Consider the following 22,372-nt stretch of genomic DNA (forward strand, 5'->3'; position numbering starts at 1 on the left):
TTTGATGAAAGAAATATAAACAGAAAGAAAAGAGTTTTAGAGAACTTAGTTTTATTAAGTAAAAGAGATTAAGCTAAAGGGGAGGAAAAAGAATAAACTATAATTAGGGGTAATTATTACAGAAAAGTATTGTGTGTGTGTGGTGGGGGGGAAGGGGGACACTTCGGGTGTGAACTTTAGCCAGTTTGAATTTTTCCTGAGAAGTTCAGACAGCTACAAATTTAGCTGGTTTTGATTAAGAATTAAGCCTTTTTTCTCCTCTCTCGGTAAGTGATTTTTAGGCCATTGGACCTTGATCATAACACAGTCAGGGGGAGAAAGGGAGAGGAAAAGGAGAGAGAAGGAGAGAAATGCTAGAAGTCTCTTGAAATGAAAGGCCGAGGGGAAAATCTGTGAACTTGAGCAATGTTCAATGCATATTCAACTGGACCATGTCTTTAAAAAGATGACTGCCAGCATCCGTATCCCAGGACTAACTTTCCTTCTGACCAGCAATCGGTTTCGTTCTTTTGGTTTTTGTGGATGTTGATGGTGATGATGATGATGGTGGTGGTGGCGGTGGTGAAGGCCTTGATTTTGTCAGCTCTGCACCCCTAGATCAGTAAGGGGCAAGAATAAGGACCCCCCCACCCCCATGCGCTGGCATCCGTGGAAATACCTGGTGTTGGGAATAAAAGAACCTCATAAATGCGTAAGCGCCCTCAGGACCAAGGCACACCCTGGAGCCTGCTCCCTCTGTATGTGTTTGGAGTCTGATTGTGGAGGCACATCCCAGTCCACTGCCTCCAGGACCCCTGAGAAGGGGCTTCCTCCTGGCCTCGCCCCCTTCTTGTCCAGCCAGTTGCCTACTCAAGTCCTACCAGCTCGTTGTGCAGATTTTGTGGACTGGCCAGGACAGTTACCTCTACTGATACATCTTCACGGACAACTACAGGCAGTCCTCGGGTTACGTCGGACTTGATGTATGTCATTCCGTGGTTACGTGGCCATCTCCCATTTATTTATAAAAAAAAGGTTCTGTCATTTCAACGTATGTACATATGTGCTTTATGGTTTTTATTATTTACCACAAGTAAAGGTCAAGAATTGTTATCTTTCTTTTAAATTTTTTTACTGTTTCACTTCATTACTGCTGTGTCTGTGCTCCATGTGAGTGACGTAGATGCTTATGTAGGTGGGTTCTGACTTACGGCGAAAATCGAGTTACGTCGCCCTTAGGAACAGATCTCCGACATAACCCGAGGACCTACTGTTATTACATTGACACAACAGACAAGTTATGACCACCTTCTAGTTTTAACCAGTATCCTATCTGATTTCATCCTTTCCCTTTCTTGCAAAACGGCGGCCGATTGAGTTCAGGGCCAGTTGGGGGTTTAGAGGAGGAGATTGCGCACCTAAATGTCATGTGCTGGCCACAGCGTTTATTCTGAGACCTCAATGATGGGCCGTATGCCCACGATGGCATCTGGGCATTCACAGAAATCTAATAACGGTCTTATCCCGTTTAATAAGCATGGTCTGGTCCAGTCACAACCCCAGGACAGAGAGCAGCTGAGAGGACTGTGTGGCCTCACATGATAATGAGTGCTGCTATTCAAATGGATGCGCAGGCCTGGAACTGAAGTGAGCGCGGCCATCTCCACAGTTAGGACACATCGTGCTGCCTGGAACCGCCTCTAATCTGAGCCGCGGCCAAGCCACTCCGTGCAGACTATTCTTAGCACACAGCTCGAGCAGATGAAGGTAATCACACGGTTCTCCGAAGTAAAATCCGTGAGGAGCGCATAACAGTGACTCACTGCAAGTCTTCATTTGTCTCCATTGTTTAAATTCTATGAAATGGAATGAAAAAAAAAACAAAAAACCCCACCGCTGTTTAAACCTGCTCTCGCTGAGCTGTGCGACGAGAAAGCTGTCAACACTTCCAGTATAATTGAAGGCCTCTTGCGGTTTACAAATAGTTTGGCAACTGGGAATCGTGACAGCACCGCGCACTGTGTGATGTTAATGTGTTTAGCGTGATGGCGCCCTGCATGGGGGACTGGCCGTCTGTAATGACAGTGATGGGCTTTGTCAAACACGGCCGAGCTGCAGGGCAGTGGACAGGAGTTGTTTCACTTACAATGACACTAATTTTTGAAGACATGTGAGGTTTCTCTCTTCTAATAATTTTCTTGTGAGGGACAAGTATGTTATTGAGGATTAGATTATGAAGTGCTTGCTTTTTATGATATGAAGCATACTTTAGTGGTGGAAGGAAATTTGTTTTATGCCAAATTATATTTTACTAGAGGCCCAGTGCACGAATTTGTGCACTGGTGGGGTCCCTTGGCCTGCCAGCGATCGGGACCAATGGAGGGGAGAGGGGGGCTGGCCGGCTGGGGGGAGGGACCACAGAAGGTTGGCCAGCGGGGGGGAGGGACCGAGGTAGGTTGGCGGGCTGGGGGAGGGACCATGGGAGGTTGGCTGGCATGGGAGGTTGGCTGTGGGAGCACACTGGTCGACCAGTTGTTCGGTCGCTTAGGCTTTTATATATATATATATAGATAAGCTACGGTGACATCCCAGCACTTGGGAGAAATCTCCAAGACCAGCGAGATACTCTGTTTAAGCAGCTGTTGAGTTAGCCCGGCAGCATCAGGTACTCAGTACAGCATGACTCTGAGCTGGTTAATTGTGGATGCGAGCAGCAGCTGCATCACTACACACTGAGCAACCCTCCTGCCGGGAAGCAGTACTGTCTAAGGGGCTGTCTAAAGTGGGGTGAATGCATGAGTCCAGGAATACACATGGCTCCATTGTCTCTTCACTGACTGATGTCTCTAAAGTGCCTTATCGTCCATAATGGGTTTTCCCATCAATGAGCTCATTCCTTATCTTATTTGGCCCGAGTTCTTATTGCCCACACTATACAGATAAGAAAGTGGAACATAAGGTTCTTACATTTATTAGCCTAAACTCTCCAGAAATTCTCTCCAGAACTTAGATCATCTGACATTTTGTGTATTGAGGAGCTCTTTCCGAGATCACATTGTTCTCATACTATAGTCATTCAGCAGCACCTGCTAATATTTATTGAATATTAACTAAGGGCATAGGATTATGCTAAGTACTTTATCTCATCTAACCATCAATCCTATGAGGTAGGTGCACTTGCTATTCCCCCATTACACCTAAAAAACGAATGTTCTGGTTAATTGAGTAACTTTCCCATCATTGCGTGGCTGTTAATGTCAACTGGAATTGAAATTCAGTCCATCTAATTCAAAAGTATGAAGACATTGTTTATCATCTTACCATCCTAATTGCTTAGAAATCAGTACTTTGCATAATATTACATCTTACTGTATATGCAATTGAGTCATGTTATTAAGTACTGCTGTGGTATTGTAACAATCCCCGTCATTCTTGTGACTTTGTTTCTGTAAATGCTGACTGACCGTTATGTAGCATGTAGATGAATACCATCCTCTATAATAAAAGCCCAGTGACCGAATGGCAGAATGACCAGAACAACTGGTCGACCAGTTGCTATGACACACACTGACCACAAGGGGGCAGATGCTCAATGCAGGCCCTGCCCCCTGGTGGTCAGTGTGCTCCCACAGTGGGAGCTCCGCTCAGCTGACCGGGATGAGTGGCTGCTCCCCTGTGAACCCTGGGTCGACGGGCAGGAACCTGGGCTGCGATCATTGCCTCCGCGCCCCAGGCTCTTCCCCCTCGCCCCCTGCCGCCTCCTCCGAATGCCTGCAGACTGTGTAGTGCTGCCACCAGGCTCGCAGAGCTGACCCCGGTGGCTGGGAGGCAAGTTCATGGCCGCCGTGGGACTGAGGCCTACTCCACCGCCTTTCAGTGCTATTGTCCCTAGGCCTGGCCCCGACCGGGTACCCTGGAGAGGCGAGTGCCTCTGGCTCCACGGAAAATGCTGAGCCAGGAAGCAGCTGCTCAGAGGGCGGGTCCACAGTTGCTCAGCTGACTGGGATTAGCGGTCCCACAGCGGGCCTATCCCCGCAGGCCACGCCCCCCACTAGTGCGAATCCCATGCACTGGGCATCTAGTGTTTGTATAAGCAACTTAGGCACTGACTCCAGAAGTTACAGACCCTGACCTTCAGTCCTCACAGCTCTAGGAGAATTGCTGACTTTCAGTCGTAGAACTAGGATGACAAAGACCGGGATGATGCACAGTAGACCATCATTTGACCAGTTTCAAGGTCCTTATGGGAATGGACTGTGCTGGCCTGTGCGAAGAGAACTTTTCGTCCCCTCCCCTTGATCTCTTTGTTCTGCTTTCCCTCTCCCTCCTTATAGACGCCTCTGCCTGCACTGAGATGTTAAGACGGGCTTTGTGACAAGAGTCCCCCATCTTTTCAGGTGACCTGCGCTTGAATAAACCTCTTTCCTTTTCCACCAGCCTCTGTCTCACGAGTTTAGCTTTCGTGATGGCAGGCAGCCGAACCTGGGTTCTGGTAACAGTACTTAGAATGTTGTACAGAAAAATCAATTATTTATGAATCAATTATCAGTATCATCTTGTTGGGGATATTACCCCAGAAACCAATCCAGAGCTTGGTGGTACATGGTTTTTTTCTCCCTGATCATAATTCTTCTTTCTGTGGTAGAACGTTCCTCTTCCTGTCTGACTTCTACTCATTCTTCAGGTCTCAGCTTAAATAAAAAGTCCTTCCAGAAATGTGGGCCATGCCATTGAGTCATTTGCCTGAATTTCTGATTTAAGTGCATCTCATGGATGTGTTTAAATAGCATTCTACTTTGTGGTTTTCCAGCTGGTGGTAATATCAGTCAGGACAAACCCCCAAGTGTCTTCTCTAGTTGTAATTTTCCACTCCCTTACTGATTCAAACAACCCGAATCACTACCTTCTAACCACACCTTCTCGGATTTCACAGGTCAACAGCCCTAAGCCTTTAATTGAAGTAATTTCTCATAGGAGACCCAGGACACAGCTACTCCTGCAGACTAATGAGATCACACGGTGGCCAAAATGCTGTCTCAGTTTTTTTTTTTAAATATATTTTATTGATTTTTACAGAGAGGAAGGGAGAGGGATAGAAAGTTAGAAACATCAATGAGAGAAACATCGATCAGCTGCCTCCTGCACACCCCCTACTGGGGATGTGCCCCCAACCAAGGTACATGCCCTTGACCGGAATCGAACCCGGGACCCTTGAGTCCGCAGGCCGACGCTCTATCCGCTGAACCAAACCGGTTAGGGCTGTCTCAATTTTTTAATAGTAATTTCCTGTAGCTCAAGGATTGGCAAACGCTTTACATTCAGGGCCAGACAGTAAATAGTTTAGGCCTGGAGAGTCTGTCCTCTGTGCTGTAAATCAGTCCTGCCCTTGCGGCTTGAAAAGCAGCACAGACAAGATGGACGTGAACCCCATGGCTGGTCCGTACACTTCATCGTGAACATGGAGGCCTGAAGGTCATTTACTGTTCATGGGCCATGAAATACTCTTCTTCCGCTTTTCAAATATGCTTTCCAACCATTTATAGCCTCGGAACTTCTCAGTCCATCGGCTGCACAGAACAAACCCCAGGCCAGAGTTGCTCACCTGCTCTGGGTGCTCAAGAAATGCCTATATATTTCTTGGTTGTGACCAATCCTGGGCTTAACCAGGAGAACTTTCTCTAAGAAGCAGCCGCGTGAGTCTTTACGATCCTGAGTATTTCACATGGATGTCCTGGCATATTTTCAGACATGTTTCTCCAATCCTGCCCATGAGAGAGATGAAGTACAGCGTTGGGGGTCCCCTCTGTGACACGCCCTCATCCATAGCTCCTCAGCTGCCGTGGGACTCGCCGCCCTGTCTAGTCCAGTCGCAGACCATGCTCCCTCCCACACAGAGCTGCTGCAACCATGGAAACACTGAATCGTCTGCTGCGATTACCCAGCTACCACCTTACGCTTTCCAAATTAGACAGGAGCACAGTTAACTCTGCTTTGCAGTGGCGCACATTCACGGGGCACTGCTTCCCACTTTCAGGAGGTCGGTGGCCATGGTTCAGTGCTAACAGTGGGTGGTGTGGATAAACCAGCACGTCTGTACTTTGTTATGAACCCTACACCCAACAGAACACTGAGGTGCTATTACTTATCTTGTTATGGTTTGAGATAAAAAAGGAAAGTGTGAGTGAGTTTTGTGAAATAAAGTGGTAACTTAGGTGACCATTCGTTTGAGGAATTCTCACATAGATGTTTCTGTTGCTTTCTGGACTCTGAAAAATTAAGGCATGAAAGATTCATGTTGGCAGTTTGCCCAGAGAGTTCCATCATCACAGACTTTGAGGCGATGAAATGCACCCGGGCCCTAAGTCCATGCCTGGTGGTTCCCAGTCGGGCCCACACCCAGGTTGTGGGTTCCGTCCCCAGCAGGGGCTCCTATGGGAGGCAAGGGAACAATGTTACTCTCTCACATCCATGTTTCTTACTCTCTCTCTCTCTCCCCCCCTCCCTTCCTCTCTAAAATAAAATAATAATTATGATAAAAAATGTTTTTTAAAATTTGTCAGTTGAAATTATAATGAATTGTAAGAAAAGAAGTTTATTTAAGCTTGTAAGCAATTACATTGGACTGCAGTGAGGAGGTCACCACAAGTAAGTGACCTACGTGTTTGGAGCTACGTGCCCAAGGTCATCCTAGGACGGCTGTGAAAATGGTCCCGACCTGCTGGGCCCCGGTGGGTCCCGAGGACGCCCAGCATCTCTGGACTGCACTCCGAAAGTCGCTGGGGCCCACTGATTCCATTGTCACTTTATAATATAGACCTCACAGACCGTATTCATGCGGGAGAACGTTTTCATGACAATTAGTGCACCAAGGATGTGTTTGCTTCTTTTCAAAGGGCCCGTCCTGCTGGGACGACGTCCTGATCCCGAAGCGGATGAGGGGCGAGTGCCAGTCTCCAGGCTGCCCCGGGACAAGCGCGGTAAGTACCTGCCGCTCCCCGTCTGTCAGGGTGGCATCTCCCATGTTCACGAGGAAATGACCCGAGAAACGAACATGCTGGCTTTTCTCCCGTCCGATAGCATTCGCCAAAAGTGGTGCAAGATTCGGAAGTGTCTCTAACATTAACCCAAACATCTCTGTGTCACTGCCTTCCAGGGTCACCTTTCTAGGGACCGCGCCGCTCTGGGTGACTATGACAGAATGCGACAGTTTGACTCCTTACAGCAGTGGTTCTCAACCTTCCTAATGCCGTGACCCTTTAATACAGTTCCTCATGTTGTGGTGACCCCCAATTTCATTGTTACAAATTGAACATAATTAAAGCATAGTGATTCATCACAAAAACAATATGTAATTATATATGTGTTTTCCGATGGTCTTAGGCGACCCCTGTGAAAGGGTCGACCCCCAAAGGGGTCGAGACCACAGGTTGAGAACCGCTGCCTTAGTCATGGGATGTGAACAAGAAGGGGTCAGGCCTGGCAAAGGAAAATAACAAAGACACGGTGTGGATGTGTTTCCTGAAGCCGAGATACGTGTACTGCGTCCCGTGTCACTCAGCCATGCTCTTGTTTGCCCCTCTGCCTCCGGTGGCGGTTTTCTGACACCAGGCATTGCACACAGGTAGAAGGGTGACGAGCCCCCGGGAGCCACCCCTCTGTCCCCGTGCCAGCGGGCACCCCGGCTTCCGGCAGAGCAGGTGTTTCTCCAGAGACCCTGAGCACTGCAGTCACCTTAGAAGCAATTCTATTGTTATGGTCACGTTTGCAATGTGCTTGTTATACCTTTTACCTCGAGAGTCCCCCGGGCCATCACAACCTGAGGATATGTTTTCTGAGCCATGAATGCGGCCTCGGTGCCAACACAAATGGGACTGTGAGTTCACAGGTGGCCTCGGCCAACCGGCTCATGTCTTCTCCAGGAACTAGGTCTGTCAGTAGCAACAGGTGCGGCGTTCGGGCTCGATCCTCAGACGCCTCCTCTCCCGCCTGTGGGTGGTGCGGATACAGAGCAGCAGGGAGCATGTGACGTCCCTCTCCATCGGGCTGGGCTGGGGCCATGGGCAGGCTGCTGTTGATGCAAATCCTGAACAAGTCATTGACTCCATGTCACTGCCCACAGCAGTCACGCTTCATTCAGTCTTGGGTTTGCTGCGGGATGAAATTGAAGGGCATGTTTTGCAGGGAGAACTCTTAAGTACAGTTACCTGCAAGCGCGTGCACACAGATGCAGTATGTGTATCATATAGTGCACACTAGAGGCCTGGTGCATGACATTCGTGCACTGGGGGGGAGAGGGGGGCGTGTCTCTCAGCCTGGCCTGTGCCCTCTCGCAGTCCGGGACCGGGCCTAAGCCTGCAGGTGGACATCCCCTGAGGGGTCCTTAGTGCTGCCCCTGAGGGGTCCTTAGTGCTGCCCCGGAGGTGGGAGAGGCTCCCACCACCATCGCTGTGCTCACTAGCCGTGAGCCGGCTTCTGGCTGAGCGGTGCTCCCTGTGGGAGTGCACTGACCACCAGGGGGCAGCTCCTTTATTGACCATCTGCCTCCTGTTGGTCAGTGTGCATTATAGCAACCAATTGTTCTGCCTTTTGGTCAATTTGCATATTAGGGTTTTATTATATAGGACTAGAGGTCTGGTGCACAAAAATTTGTGCACTCGGGGGCATCTCTCAGCCCGGCCTGTGCCCTCTCGCAGTCTGGGAACCCTCGGGGGATATCCACCTGCTGGCTTAGGCCCATTCTCCGGGGGATCGGGCCTAAGCTGGCAGTCAGACATTCCTCTGGCAGCCTGGGAGCCCTCGGGGGATGTCCACTTGCCAGTGGGCACCAGGCCTAAGCTGCAGTCGGACATCCTTAGTGCTGCTGAGGAGGCGGGAGAGGCTCCTGCCATCACTGCTGTGCTGGCAGCTGGCAGCCTGGCTTGTGGCTGAGCAGAGCTCCCCCTGTGGGAGTGCACTGACCATCAGGGGGCAGCTCCTGCATTGAGCGTCTGCCCCCTGGTGGTCAGTGTGTGTCATAGTGACCAGTCATTCCCAGTCCTTCTGCTGTTAGGGTCAATTTGCATATTACCCTTTTATTATATGCCTGGTGCATGGGTGGGGGCTGGCTGGTTTGCCCTGAAGGGCTTCCTGGATCAGGGTGGGGGTCCCGCTGGGGTGCCTGGCCAGCCTGGGTGAGGGGCTGAGGGCCGTTTTCAGACTGGCCACAGCCCCTTCAGGGAGGGGGGTCCTGCTGGGTTGCCTGGCCAGCCTGTTTGAGGGTATGAGGGCTGTTTGCAGGCTGGTCAAGCCCCCCAGCAGGGACCCTCACCCCTTGAGGGTGTGGCCAGCCTGGGTGAGGGGCTGATGGCTGTTTGCAGGCTGGCCACAGCCCCTTCAGGGTGGGGGTCCCCACTGGGGTTCCTGGCCAGCCTGGGTGAGGGGCTGATGGCTGTTCGCAGGCTGGCCACAGCCCCCAGCCACCCAAGCTCCCAGCGAGGCTGGCTGGAAGCAGGTATCTGGGATTTATTTATCTTCTATAATTGAAACTTTGTTGCCTTTAGCGGAGGCCACAGCCAGCCAGGGCAAGCAGGAAGCTTGGCTTCCTCCATCGCCGGGGCAACCAAGCCTCCTGTTTACTCCAGCTCCGTGGCTGCTGGCCGCCATCTTGGTTCGGTTAATTTGCATATATTCGTTCTGATTGGCTGGTGGGAGTGGCTTGGGTGTAGCAAAGGTATGGTCAATTTGCATGTTTCTCTTTTATTAGATTAGATGATATGCAGATACAACTACCTCTAATAATAATGACGGCAGGCCATATCCTCTGGTGTCCATAACAATGTGGTCTCCATAGCATCTCTACAGCAGTGGGAGGGTCTTTGGAAATCTCCTCCCATCACAGCCAGTCTCGTACCTTGAGCTTAGTTGGCAGGATTGGGTCACAGAAGAGTAGACAGTCCTGCATCTATAAGATTTAGCTCAAACTGGCCAAAGGGGGAACTGTGTGAGTGTGTTGGGCGGGGGGGGGGGGGGGGGGGGAAGGGGGGGGACGGGAGGGCGGGGACATCGTGGCTGTCACTTGTTGCATCTCCCACTCACCTGGGATATCAGGGCAGAGGATTCCGTATAAATCAGGTGACAGTGCAGCTCTGGTCCTGCCCCCAAACCCTTCCCACACCCCATCTACAAACCTGGATTAAACACAAGCACGTGTTTGTGAAGGATGGCTGTGCTGACAACAGTGAAAGAAGTTTATGCACCAGGAATTCAGAGAAGCTGGACTTCAGAGAGGATATCTATAAACTTCAGCCACTGATGGGGGTGGGGTGGGGGGCAAGCCTCAGACAGCAGAGGTCATGGTGAGGTCAGGGCTCAGCAGGGGGAAGGAACCCAGATCCCCACACAGAGCAGCACCCTCCTGGATCAGCTGTGGAGGGCTGGGTGCTGCTGCCTGGTTTACTCCGGGTGCAGGTGAAATGTCCCTCCTTAGAACTGTGGGCACAAACCCATCTTCCCAAGTTGGGGGGGGGAGGGGAGGTGAGGCATTACTTAAAGAGAGGCTCTCTAGCTTCCAATTAAAGATGTGATAACCCAGAAAGATATAGTAGTTCAGAAAATGGCATCATGTTAGTAATGTGAACTTAAAAATATATTAGGGCCAACTGTCAGAATTCACGGATCACGTGGACGAGTCTCAGCGCCATGGGAGAGAGAAACATGACTAACTCGCTGAGGGTGTGAGCTCCAGCAGCTCAACTCAGAAAGGACGGGGCCGACTAACAGCCAGCGGACCGGTCGCCCCCCTGAGCGCTGCTCCCCCAACCCCGCCAACGAGGACACCCCACGTTTCCAGCGCATTTGCAACCCCTGATCGTGTTCCAGGGCACGAAGGCATTTAAACATCACTAACCAACACATAGCCATGAGAAGTCTCTTAAACGTGGAATTTCAATCACTTAGTCCAGTGGTTCTCAACCTTCCTAATGCCGAGACCCTTTAATACAGTTTTCATGTTGTGGTGACCCTCAATTTCATTGTTACAAATTGAACATAATTAAAGCATAGTGATTCATCACAAAAACAATATGTAATTATATATGTGTTTTCCGATGGTCTTAGGTGACCCCTGTGACAGGGTCGTTCGACCCCCAAAGGGGTCTCAACCCACAGGTTGAGAACCACTGACTTAGTCAATAAATAGCCACGTGGAACTATGGGATTAAGCAATGATGAAAAGGTACCACACATCAGTTCCTTTGGGAGGCACCTGAATTAGTTTCTAAAGGGAGTATTTAATATCACAAATGCTATTTAATTAAAAAGAGGATAACATTATTTAAACATAAGATAGAAAAAGAAATGGTCACATCCAACTCTGTTCCCCATGTCTAATGAGCCTGACTAAACGCTGGTGGGATACAGGCAGTATGCCCACACTCCTGGGGCGGGGCGGTGCAGGGGGCCGATGTGGATGGACGTGAATTCTGCAGTTGCTGCTCTCGGAGCCTCTTCTGGAGCGTGTGGAGGGCAGCTACCTGCACGCCAGGCTCCTGTGTCCTCTGCCGTGTACGGGGGGTGCTCCTTCCTGAAGGAGGTGGGAAGATAGGCACTTTTAAGTCTTTTATCTTACTTAAGTTTGCCAGGTATTTTGAATTTCAGACAGTATTTTTGACATGATATGTTATATTCTCATAAAAAAGTGTAATTTCTATGACTTGTATAAATATCCATATACTTAAAATTCAAAAGAGCAGGGTTTCCAGTGTAGTCTTAATTAATATTTATGTACTTAGATACTCTCACCAGCTCATTTGAAACAGCAGTGCCATTTAACCTTGGTTTTGAGAGTACAAATATAAGCCTGACCTTCACGCAGAGAAACGGAACCGCGTCCAGGTTCCCACTAATTGGTGTCATCGTAGGACAGCACGGCATTGGTGCTGAAAGGCGCCTCACTTCATGAAAAGAACTTCTTGGTCAATTCAAAGAGTATGGGCTTGAGGTTAAAAGGGGGAAATCAATAGGATATTCTCCATTAGGGGGATTAATTCAACTTTGGAAATGATGTAAAACTACATTTTCTGTGTAAATCTTCATTTTATATTTTGCCTACGATACCTTAGACAATGAAGATCTTTGTGTCTGTACATATGCTAGGGGTTGGGAGTGTTATTTTTTTATTTGCACACAGAGGCTAGGGCAAACCCAGAAGTCCTCCTCTCTGGGCCTTATTCCTAAATTCCACATCATATCTTTAAAAAATATTTTTATTGATTTCAGAGAGGAAGGGAGAGGGAGAGATGGAAACATCCATGATGCGAGAGGACCATCCATAGGCTGCTTCACAGTAATCCATGGCCATGGTCACCCTTGCTGAGGGGTGTCGGTGTTACTATTTCACAATCAATAGCATAAATCACAGTTTATATTCTGAGAAGTAATATTTACCAGAAGTGTCATGTAAAATGACATTTTCTTTTTTAGATTACTTGATTTTGACAGGAGTCGGAGTCTTTACATAGAACTTTTTCTTGTCGGAAACAGTTGAGAAGGGCCTCTTAAAATAGCTCACTGATTTATTTCAAATAAAATTAGATTCTAAAAACTATCCCCTGAACTATAATCTATACTAATAAAAGGGTAATATGCTAATTAGACCGGACGTCTTCCGGATGTCCTTCCAGACAAAGCCACGATGGCGGGGGCCGAGGCAGAGGTAGTTAGGGGCAATCAGGATGGCAGGGGAAGGCAGTTAGGGGCGATCAGGCTGGCAGGGAGTGGTTAGGGGGTGATCAGGCTGGCAGGGGAGTGGTTAAGGGGAGTTCAGGCCAGCAGGCAGAGGCAGTTAGGGGCAATCAGGCTGGCAGGAGAGCAGTTAGAGACATCAGGCCGCCAGGCAGCATGATTAGGGGCGATCAGGCAGGCAGGCAGGCAAACAGTTAGGAGCCAGTGGTCCCAGATTGCGAGAGGGATATCTGACTGGCAGTTGGACATCCCCGAAGGGGTCCTGGATTGGAGAGGGTGCAGGCCGGGTTGAGGGACTCCCCGCCTGTGTACAAATTTTGTGCACCAGGCCTCTAGTAAATAGCATAATTAGTAAACTCAATACAATAAATGCAGAGCTCCCACCTCACTCCCCATGCGGCTTATCTCCCTCCTGGGCCGCAGCGGGCTGGGTCCTGCCCCGGGAACATCGGTCGAAGGGAGTTATACTCGGGTCTGTATCTCAGATTCATCCTCTCGGGAGATGCTGACTAAAATGACACGCGTCGCAAGTCAGAGGCACCCACGGGAAACCATTTGCTTATTTTATGTCCAAAAGCTCCTTGTCAGTGTTTCCGTTTCATGGCGTTGCTTTCCCCCGGGCCTGCGTTTCTCCTGGTGGTTTTTATTGTCCTTTTAGACTTTATGAGAATCTCACCCAGTGAGACTCCGGACCCTCAGGGTGGCTTCCTGGGGTGCACACCCTGTTCTCGCTTGACCCCGCATCCAACCGCAGGCACAGGCTGCTGTGTCCTGCGTGGAAGAGACGACCTCAGGTGACCAGGCGTCCACACGACAGCACAAACGACAGCTTCACTGGCAGGACGGAGAGCGGCCGTGGGCTCTGCTCCATGCGGCCACGCCCACACGCACCGCCCAGGAGCCAACATGGGCACTGGCGCCTCCCGGTTCGCATGGAGCAGTCCCAGCCTCCTGGCTTCTAGGGGCCCGGGGGCCCGGGGGCAGCTGACAGCTTGGGTGAAGGGTGGAAGCAGAAGTGAGAGAGGGGCGACACCTCTGCTCCCCCCTGCTCTGCCCTGGGGTTCGGCCGAAGGGAACTGGTCCCCTGCCCGCCCTGGCCCCCCAGCCCTGCTTTGTAACCTCCAAGTAAAATCTCACAGTGCAGCTCTGAGGTCCCACTCGGATTATGATGGAACGGTGCTGACGCGAGACAAAATGCTCTGTTGTCTGACATGCAATTTGGGTGACAAACTAGAAACTTCTTATGTCATTTTTCAAAAACCAATCAGGTGTTCAGGCTCAAGGACGGTTCATTGCTAAACTAAGTTTTGAGCACTTGGTGACAAAAAGTGTCATTTAAAAAAAAATTAAGTCACAAAAAAATAAATAAATAAAATTAAGTCCCGAATTACAGAATCAGCTAAAATTTTGCATATTTAAGCAAAACATTTAAACATGCCCACATATAAAAGTAAATTATTCTATTAGGAAAAAAGTGTCAGTTGTTAAGAGCGCTGAAGAAATCGAGGCAGAGTTGAAGAACCGGGGTATTTGTGACGCTCTGAAGCCGAGACTCAATGCAGATGAGATCTTTCTGTGACATCACCCCTTCTACTAGTCGCTGGGCTCTTCCACACCTCGGGGAAGTGAGCCGCAGCCACCCTCCTCGGTGTTGCGAGTGACTCCCACACTCTTGTCTGAAACGCCTCTCTCGGGAGGGGACCCGGGAGGGGACCTGGTGCCAGAACTCAGTGCAGGTGCAGCGAGCACCCGGGTGGACCGGGGACAGCACACACTGTGCCCACAAACAGGGCCTGGGTTAGTGGGTGACGCCACTTTGCAAGCCAATGTGCCGTTTCCATGGTATATTTTTAAATGTTGAAACGAGTTCTCTGATCCGCCATCGCCAGGAACTCCTGCTCCGCGTGCATTGTTCACTGCGACCTGTGACTCTCTGCGCTGTAATCGACCTGATTTTGTATCCGCCAGGAGAGAATCCTGCAGATGACCACACGCCGCTTAGAAGCAGCAATTTAAACCTGTTTGTTATTCCCAGAGGCCGAGAAGTCACCTCTTAATTTTTTGTCTCCCCATCGACTGATCCCACAGCAGCTCTGTGCTGAGAGTGGGTGCCAGCCCCCTGCCCCGTGGTGTGGGGGCAGCGTGAAGCGAACTGAGGGCCACTTACACACTGCGACCTGGTCACCCAACCAGATGGTGATGGGCAGGGAGCGAGTACAGTGTGGAGGCCGGGACAAAGGGGTGATTCACCTCCCGGGGGGGTAGGGGGGGTCAGAGCAGAGATGCAGAGACTCCACGCTACTCGGAAGGGCAGCGATGTAAACTGGAGAATGGCTCATTTGTGGGATTTCCCATTTACTGTTTCCGGGCCATGGTTGGCTGGGCCACTGAGAGCGCAGATCAGGGACAATGTATTTTCCTTTTTCCTTGGAGTCACCTCATGTCCTCGCGTCTCACCCGCCCTATACAATGGGCTGTTTCCATCCGGCAAAGACCCCCTTCCCCGGGCGCTTCTACCACCCAGGAACGTGCCACTGTGCTCGCAGGAGCCGCACCGGTCAGTGAGCCCCTTCCGTGGAGCAGTCAACTCCTATCCCTTAGCGCGAAGGCCACATGGAAAGACCCTCGGAGCACGGGTCCCAGTCACCCTCCACGCGAGCGCGCTCGTTAGTGCAGCGCCGCTTCCACTCGGCTGAGGTCCCCTTCAGCCTGCGCGTCAGCCATGCCATGGCTCCTCCTCTCCTGTGGTCACGCGAGTAAAAGGGCAGAGCGCTCCTGGGGTCCCTGCAGGTCAGAGGTTAAGGAGCAGGGCTCTGGCCAAGCCACCCAGTGGGAATGCGGGACACTTTCGAGGGGCTGTAGGGATGGCCCCTGTCCACACTGCGGAGTTAGCGGAGCCACCGACTGTGGCCGAGAAGGGGCCGCTGTAGCGGAGGCTCCGTCAGCAGTTAGGGGACTAGAGGACCTCTGACCGTCAGACCCCGAGGGGCAAGTACTAGAAAGATGGGCTGGACCCGGGGGTCAGTGCTGAACTCCGAGTCATGATGACGCACGAGCGAGCGTTAGGCACCTGGCTGTCGGGCACTGTGCCGAGCATGTTCACTTGTTGTTGTTGTTGTTGTTAAAGGAACCAGGAAACAACAGATACTGAGAACGAGGGTGCAGTCTGCATTTTCCACATTTCCTTTACAACCGCCCACTGGGTGCCTCCTAAGGACTCAGATTTCACAGGTGGCCCTCAAAAACCACACCAAAACCACACAAAACTGCACTAAAAACAAACAACAGCAACAAATACACCAAACCCTTCATGATGGTGAAAGCCAACCTCTATTGAAAAGGAGCGGCAGAGAAGGGGCCAGAAGGGGGAGAGGAATTAATTAAGGTTTAGGAACTGAATCTTAGCAGCTCATGGGCTCCCAACAACAAAATAAACATGATATTAGCTCATTATCTCATGACCTGGGGCACCCCCAATTGCGCAGTATTCTTTTCTGCCTTCTTGGATATGTTCTATTCTTCCGCTTGCTCACCCCTCTTTCTTTCTCTCTCTCCCCCTCTCTCTCTCTCTCTCTCTCTCTCTCTCTCTCTCTCCTTTGACAATCCCCTGTCTTGACACTGACCATAACTAGCAAGCTGTGCATCTGTGTGTGGCTCTTAGAGGATGTGCCTGCACAGTCTCTGACCCTCCTCTCATCTGAGCTGGGCTCTAACCTTCCTCCCCTCGGGCCTTGGCTGGAGATCAGAAAACAGAAGAGGTGACGCTGTGTTACCCCCGAGACCACAAAAGACAGAGCAGTGTCTGTCTGGCTTTCTTTTGGGACACACACATAGAGGCCTCTGCCGACACAGAACGTGCCCGGGTTCCCAGAGGCCCCCGTGCCGAGGGCTGCGTGGCGAGGCCACATAGATACAGAGGGAGGTGACCGGGGAGCCAGGTGATCCACCCCCAGCAGGTCCGCCTTCCACCCTCAGCTGCCTGGGTGTGACAGGGGGCCTCAGCCCTCCCTGCTCTCAGCTCAGAGCATCCCACGGTTGTCATGGGAGCAGAGATAAGCAGTCTGCACAGACCCGCCCACAATGCAGATATATGAGTAACATATAAATTAAAAAAAAATAAGCGGTTAACATGTGGTGGCTGGATCATGGGCACCCTCTCGACAGTGCTGTGCATGAGCCCGTGATGTCACAGACTGTGCCCATCCTGGTCCATGGTGCGTGTGCGTCTCTGTGTCATCGTGCTATGTATGAGGGGGGTTCGGATCGAAGGTCAGACACTGATTTGATGATGAGGCGTCCGAGTAGAGTTATGCAGCCTTGAGAGTTCATTCATGCTGGGCGGGATTATTTGTGGACTTGAAGCATCTGTAGCTGGGACAGTGTTAGATAAACAGTAGCAAGTGCCTCCCGTCAACGCCCCATTGAATAGCGCCAAAGGCGCCGCGCCTGCCGGGAGTTAAATGCAGTCGTAGGTCTGGCCGGTTCCATCCTGTCCTGTCCCAGGAGGCTACACCGGGCTCTTAGATTTGTGACCTATTTCCCAAGTCCCCGTCCACAGTGTACTTACCTGTGGTCTGATCTGACGGCTTACAACAGGGCCCCGCCTTTACACGGGCCGACCTTGGTCTGGAGCCAGGGACTCTCGGTCTGAATTCTGGTTCTGACCTGCAGGCCGTGGCCTTGGACCACACCTTGGCGCCTGTCAGCTCCCTCATTTGTGAAACGGACATCCCTCTGCCTTTTACCTGCAGAGGGTGGGGGTTGCACCTGATGCAGGGAGTGAAGTCCCACCTCAGAGCCCCCTGTACGCAGTCATCAGCCGTGGTCGTGGGCACCAGCGTTGGCATTACACTGCCTTGGCTTTTGCTGGATCTGATCTCGGCTCTGCACTGGCTCTTCTCTAACTCTTCCTGCCAGTTTAGCATCACGCCCAGGCAGTTGATTGCGGTTTCTACAAACCACACGAAGCATTCAAACGGATCAGGTTGCTCTGACAGTGACTCTGCAACGAGCTGTAACACCTGTGGTTCCTTAGATAAACAGGCCCTGATTTTCGAGTTACATAATACACAGCGTGGCAGCCATGAAACTCCCCGCCCGCTGAGCAGAAGGGGAAAGTAAGTTGTAATGACTCGGAAACGGTGCTGGTGGTGTTTCTGTCTCTGAGAACCACGTGCCGGCATGCTCATTACCGGACAGCACACACTGCTGCCTGCCACACGAGAAGTCCGATCTACAGTCATGACATCGTGTGGGAAGAGCTCAGGAGATTTATCTCAGTGCTGCGGCAGATGCAATGGCGTGAGCACACTCCGCCTGCACAAGCTTCCTCGGCACACCAGGAAGTGGCATCGCCCGCCTGAGCTGACCTCCTAGAGCCCCTACATAGTACCCTGATCTTTCCTACTATTGGTTGCCCTATGGATGTTGTAAACTTCTGATTGGTCTGGAATGTTGTATATACTGCTGCACTCACACAATAAAGTTGGATCTGCGTCACTGAACCGGTCCCCGGAGTCGGGCATGCTTTGTTAGGACTCCGTTCGGCCTCACCCCCGCAGGACCCCCTGCATCAACACCGCATGTCCACCGAGGTGTTTTTTAAATACATGTTGCCTTTCCTGATCATAAGAACACAGTGTTGACTAGAAAATTAGCCAACATACTTTCACATAAGGCAAAGGGTATGGCGTGTTTAACCAAAGCACCGGGGGGAAATCACTGTTAACATCATTAATGGTCTTCTTTAGACTGTTTTCAAGGTGTAGGGGTGTATGCTCACATGGGTACACACACACACACACACACACACACGCAGTCACACACATTTTAATTCGGTCATAGCTCACGTATTATTTGGTGACTGGTATCTTTAACTCACGCATTGCACCCATTTTCCGTATCAGTACGTGCAGGTCTAGATGGTTCTCAGCGGTGGGCCCCGTTGGATCTGCTTCAGCTCTCAGGCGATGAGTGCTGACGCTCCTCCGCCCTCTCGGCCCTGTGTTCTTCCTTACGTACGTTCTGTAGACTTGCGTGGCCAGTTCTCGATTCAATTTTAGGAGAAGAGCTTCTGTGGCAGCGTGTTTGACACCCACCCTGAGCCCCACAGGCCCCCCGAATGCCTGCGTGATCGCCACTCTCCCCAGAGCTGTGTGGGGACGGCTGCTCCCGTCCTGGAAATGGACCACCTTGCTTTCACGCTTTTTCACCTGTGCCAGTTGCTCAGGTGGAACATCACAGCTCGTGTTAAACTGCCTCTCCCACCCCAAGGGAGCGGGAGTATGTCTTTATTATTTATTGCTCATTATTGCGGCCATTTTCTTATAATTACACTTACAAACATTTCTTAGAGCAACACTTTGCTTTGCGGGCCATAGAGGCTGCAGACGGTGTTACAGCAGTTCAGTTTGAAAGCCTCCTGTTGTGTTTCAGAGCTGTTCGCGCTGCATTTGCTGGTGTGAAGTGTGTGTTTTTACGGGACGACGCCTTTGCACTCATTCTTATTAGCGAGTCTTCTTGACATTCCAGATCATTAGAGACCTGACCGCTGATCTTTCCTAGTGCTTTTCGTGGTTTCACTTTTAAAACTATTCGATCCACACAGATTTCCCTATAGTGTGAAGGATTTCATCTGAATCTAATTCTACTTATCCACAAAATCTACAAATTGCTTTTTCTGTATCATGTATGGAAAGAACCCATTTCCCCACTTATTTGAAATAAGTCCCTGCTTTATAGTGTATTGACTTTGGGATCTTAAGTCTGTCCTGCTCCATTCACCTGCTCTTCCGCCTCCAATTCACGCCGTTTTGATTACTCTAAATGCCTAAACCCATGACAGCATGTTTAGTATCTGACAACAGGAGTTCTCCACATTGCCATGTTTTTCTTGGATATTCACACATTCATTTTTTCACATGACCTAGAATTTGTATAAAGTTTGGGAATAAAGGTCATGAATTTATGTTTAATATATGCCTTAAGTACATCATCCCAGAGAATGTCAAGACGGAACGTGTATTAAACATCCATTACATCATGGCAAGGTGCATCTCGGACCTCAGTGTCTGAGCTGTGTCTGGAAGAACCGGCTCCCCAGTTAATTCTTTAACCTGGTATTGCACACAGTGCAGGCGGCTGGCTACTGTTCCTTAGTCCCGAGCCGCTACGCTGTAATTCCCCAGAGCTAACCTCCCGCGCTGGGCGCCAGTCTCCTCACCTGCCCGAGTGGGGCCCTGGGCAAGCTTAACTGGAAACGAATTCTCTGAATTACAGATGTGACATAGCCTTGGATTTGAGTGAAGTGGGGTATCAGCTGTCTTGTAACAGGCTTTAAAAAATATTATTATTTACACTTGATTTATAGCGTTACTTTCAGAGGAGTTGAGTGACAATAGGGTCAGTACTACAGTGTTCTTTAGTGTTACGTATCCTTCTGCCCATCTTTCAAGTATTAACATGTAATTTCCTTATTAAATGGAACTTTCCAGAAATGCATACCAGCAAGAAGAAATCCATACTTTATAAGAACAGCGCTGGCTTTTATTTTTCTCTACCTCGTTCGGATCCAGTTGGTGAGGCAGCAGCGTGTAGGACCAGGGGCCTGAGGTCAGGTGTGCGCACAGGTTTCAATCCCGCCTCCAGCAGCCGTGACCGTGGCAGGGTACTTTATGGCTGTGTTTCATTTCCTCGTCTGTGAGGTAGGGATTCCAGGTGGTATTTAGTGTCTAGGTTTGTTGTGATGACCACGCTTACGGGCTCTGCACACCCGAGACGCTGCAGGCACCCCCTCTCGACAGGGAGATGCCCCTGCAGCCGCCTCTCCATCCTCCCCAGCGCAGGTGAGGTGCAAAGGCACCCACAGGGGCAGCGGATACTGTGCTAACGCCCAGCAAAGCCTCTTTGTGTGTTTTAATAAGTGAAGTTACCTGCACATGTGGACCCGAGGTTAAAGGCGCTGCAGTGTGTGACGCCTGGGAGTGCCTGGGACACACACATCAGAGGCCTCTGCAGCCCAGCGTCCCTTGGCCGCCAGGCGGAAAGCTCGGGAAGGCTCCGCTGGGAGGTCCCGCCCCTGCTCAGCCATTTAATCTCACAGCGGCCATGAGCATCAGTGATCAGGAGTGCCTGTGCCTGGCACCCACGGGTGCTGTGTGGACAGCGCCTGGGGTCTGCGTTGCCCTCCATCCTGTCCCTGTGCCCTAGGAGGCAGAGGAGGCAGAGGCACGCATGGGCCAGATGCTCGGGTACCCACCCACCTGCTCTCTGAGCACCTCGCCCGCCACGGCGCTCCATGTCCTGGGACTCTGATGTCAGGTGACGGCCAGGGCACTTTCATTTACTTCCTGGGGGCGGAGCAGAGCCACCTGGGACCCAAAGGATGAGGAACAGCGAGGCGGAGAGCACACTCCAAGCCTCGGTGCTGAATCACTGTCTCCTCGGAGCTCAGTTTTCCTATCTGTAATCTGTAATAATAAAAGCACAATATGTTAATTAGACCGGACAGCCGGACGACCTTCCAAATGTCCTTCGGAACGACCTTCCAGATATCCTTCCAGATGACCTTCCGGATGTCCTTCCGGACGACCTTCCGGATGTCCTTTGTTGCCAAAAGAAGCGCAGCCTTGTGGTCTTAGACCCCAGTTCTTGGCGTGATTCTTCCGCTGGACTCACTTTTTACTTAGCATCTTGCTGAAGTGTGAGGCAGCTCATTGCCGCTCTCCCAGGCCCCTCAGACCTGTGTCCACAGCTGTGATGGCTAACGGGGCCTTTGCGAGCGCCTCCCGTTGAGCTGCGTCAGGATGACCTGGAAGCAGCGCCCAGACGTCTGCGTGCGCGTTGTCTCTGGTTTTGAAAAGGTGTCAAATGCGGTGCCTGTGGATGAGGCTCTTATAGATCACAGGGCAGCCACCTGTGGGGGATGCTGAGCCATTTTCTTGCCTCCCCTCCGCCCCTCTCCCCCAAGTCACACCATCTGGTAATAACACCGTCTGCCAGAACCTGTGATGAGCAGCTGGGTCGCTGATGTTTGCTGGGTTTTCTGCCTCAGCTCTGCTGTGAGACCTAACCGGTGGTTCTGCCCTGGGCTTCAGTGGACCTATTGACGTAGAAATGGAGCCTAAGAAACGTGCCGGTTGCGCTTGTTTTTTCAAGATCTGTTTGTGTTTTGGAAGGTGTTCTGGAAACACCTCCCTCCCTCACTCAGGAAGCATGTCCTGCCATAGAATTATCCTCCGAGAGGCGAGGTCTGGTGTTTCTAATCGCGTCCATTTCTTGCCTAAAACGTGTGGGCGGTTCTGCTTGTGGTCATTGCTCGTCCCGGGAAAGGCGTCCATCCGCGCCCCGTCACCAACCTGCCCCGTGGACCCAAGTGCTCCCAGGTCTGTGAGGCCGGTGGTTCCTCTCGGAGTCACTGTTTTGCAGCAGACATTTCCAGAAAACTCGCGAGGCTTTCCCTGTGTGCATTGTCTCCGCCGAGTTTAAGAAATGTGTTTATTGCTGTTGAAACTCTTAGTTCCTCCTTTCTCTGTGTTGGGTGTTGAGGCCCCAAACTTTTCATGCCTGGACATGGGCTGCTTCGGGGGAGGAGGCCTGTCATCTCCTCTGTCCGCCTCCCTCTGGGCTGGCCCAGCGCTGCTCCCAAGGCTCGTGTGGGTGGAGAAGACGGGAA

At 51.0% G+C, this 22,372-nt stretch overlaps 1 protein-coding gene across 3 annotated transcripts in view; it reads left to right on the forward strand.

The window, feature by feature from the left end:
• Nucleotides 1–22,372, forward strand: part of PRKN (parkin RBR E3 ubiquitin protein ligase) — a 515,476-nt gene that overhangs the window by 282,729 nt on the left and 210,375 nt on the right. For 2 of the 3 annotated variants that reach the window (XM_070417373.1, XM_070417374.1), the window contains exon 5: nt 6,873–6,956. The exons of the other annotated variant lie outside the window; for it this stretch is intronic. In XM_070417373.1, the coding sequence (XP_070273474.1) occupies nt 6,873–6,956 (84 nt within the window). The remainder of the gene's footprint in view (nt 1–6,872; nt 6,957–22,372) is intronic. 3 annotated transcript variants of the gene reach the window in all.

This window comes from Myotis yumanensis, unplaced genomic scaffold, assembly GCF_028538775.1.
Source record: "Myotis yumanensis isolate MYYU_CA2020_CCGP unplaced genomic scaffold, mMyoYum1.0.hap1 SCAF_6, whole genome shotgun sequence".
Taxonomy (NCBI): domain Eukaryota; kingdom Metazoa; phylum Chordata; class Mammalia; order Chiroptera; family Vespertilionidae; genus Myotis; species Myotis yumanensis.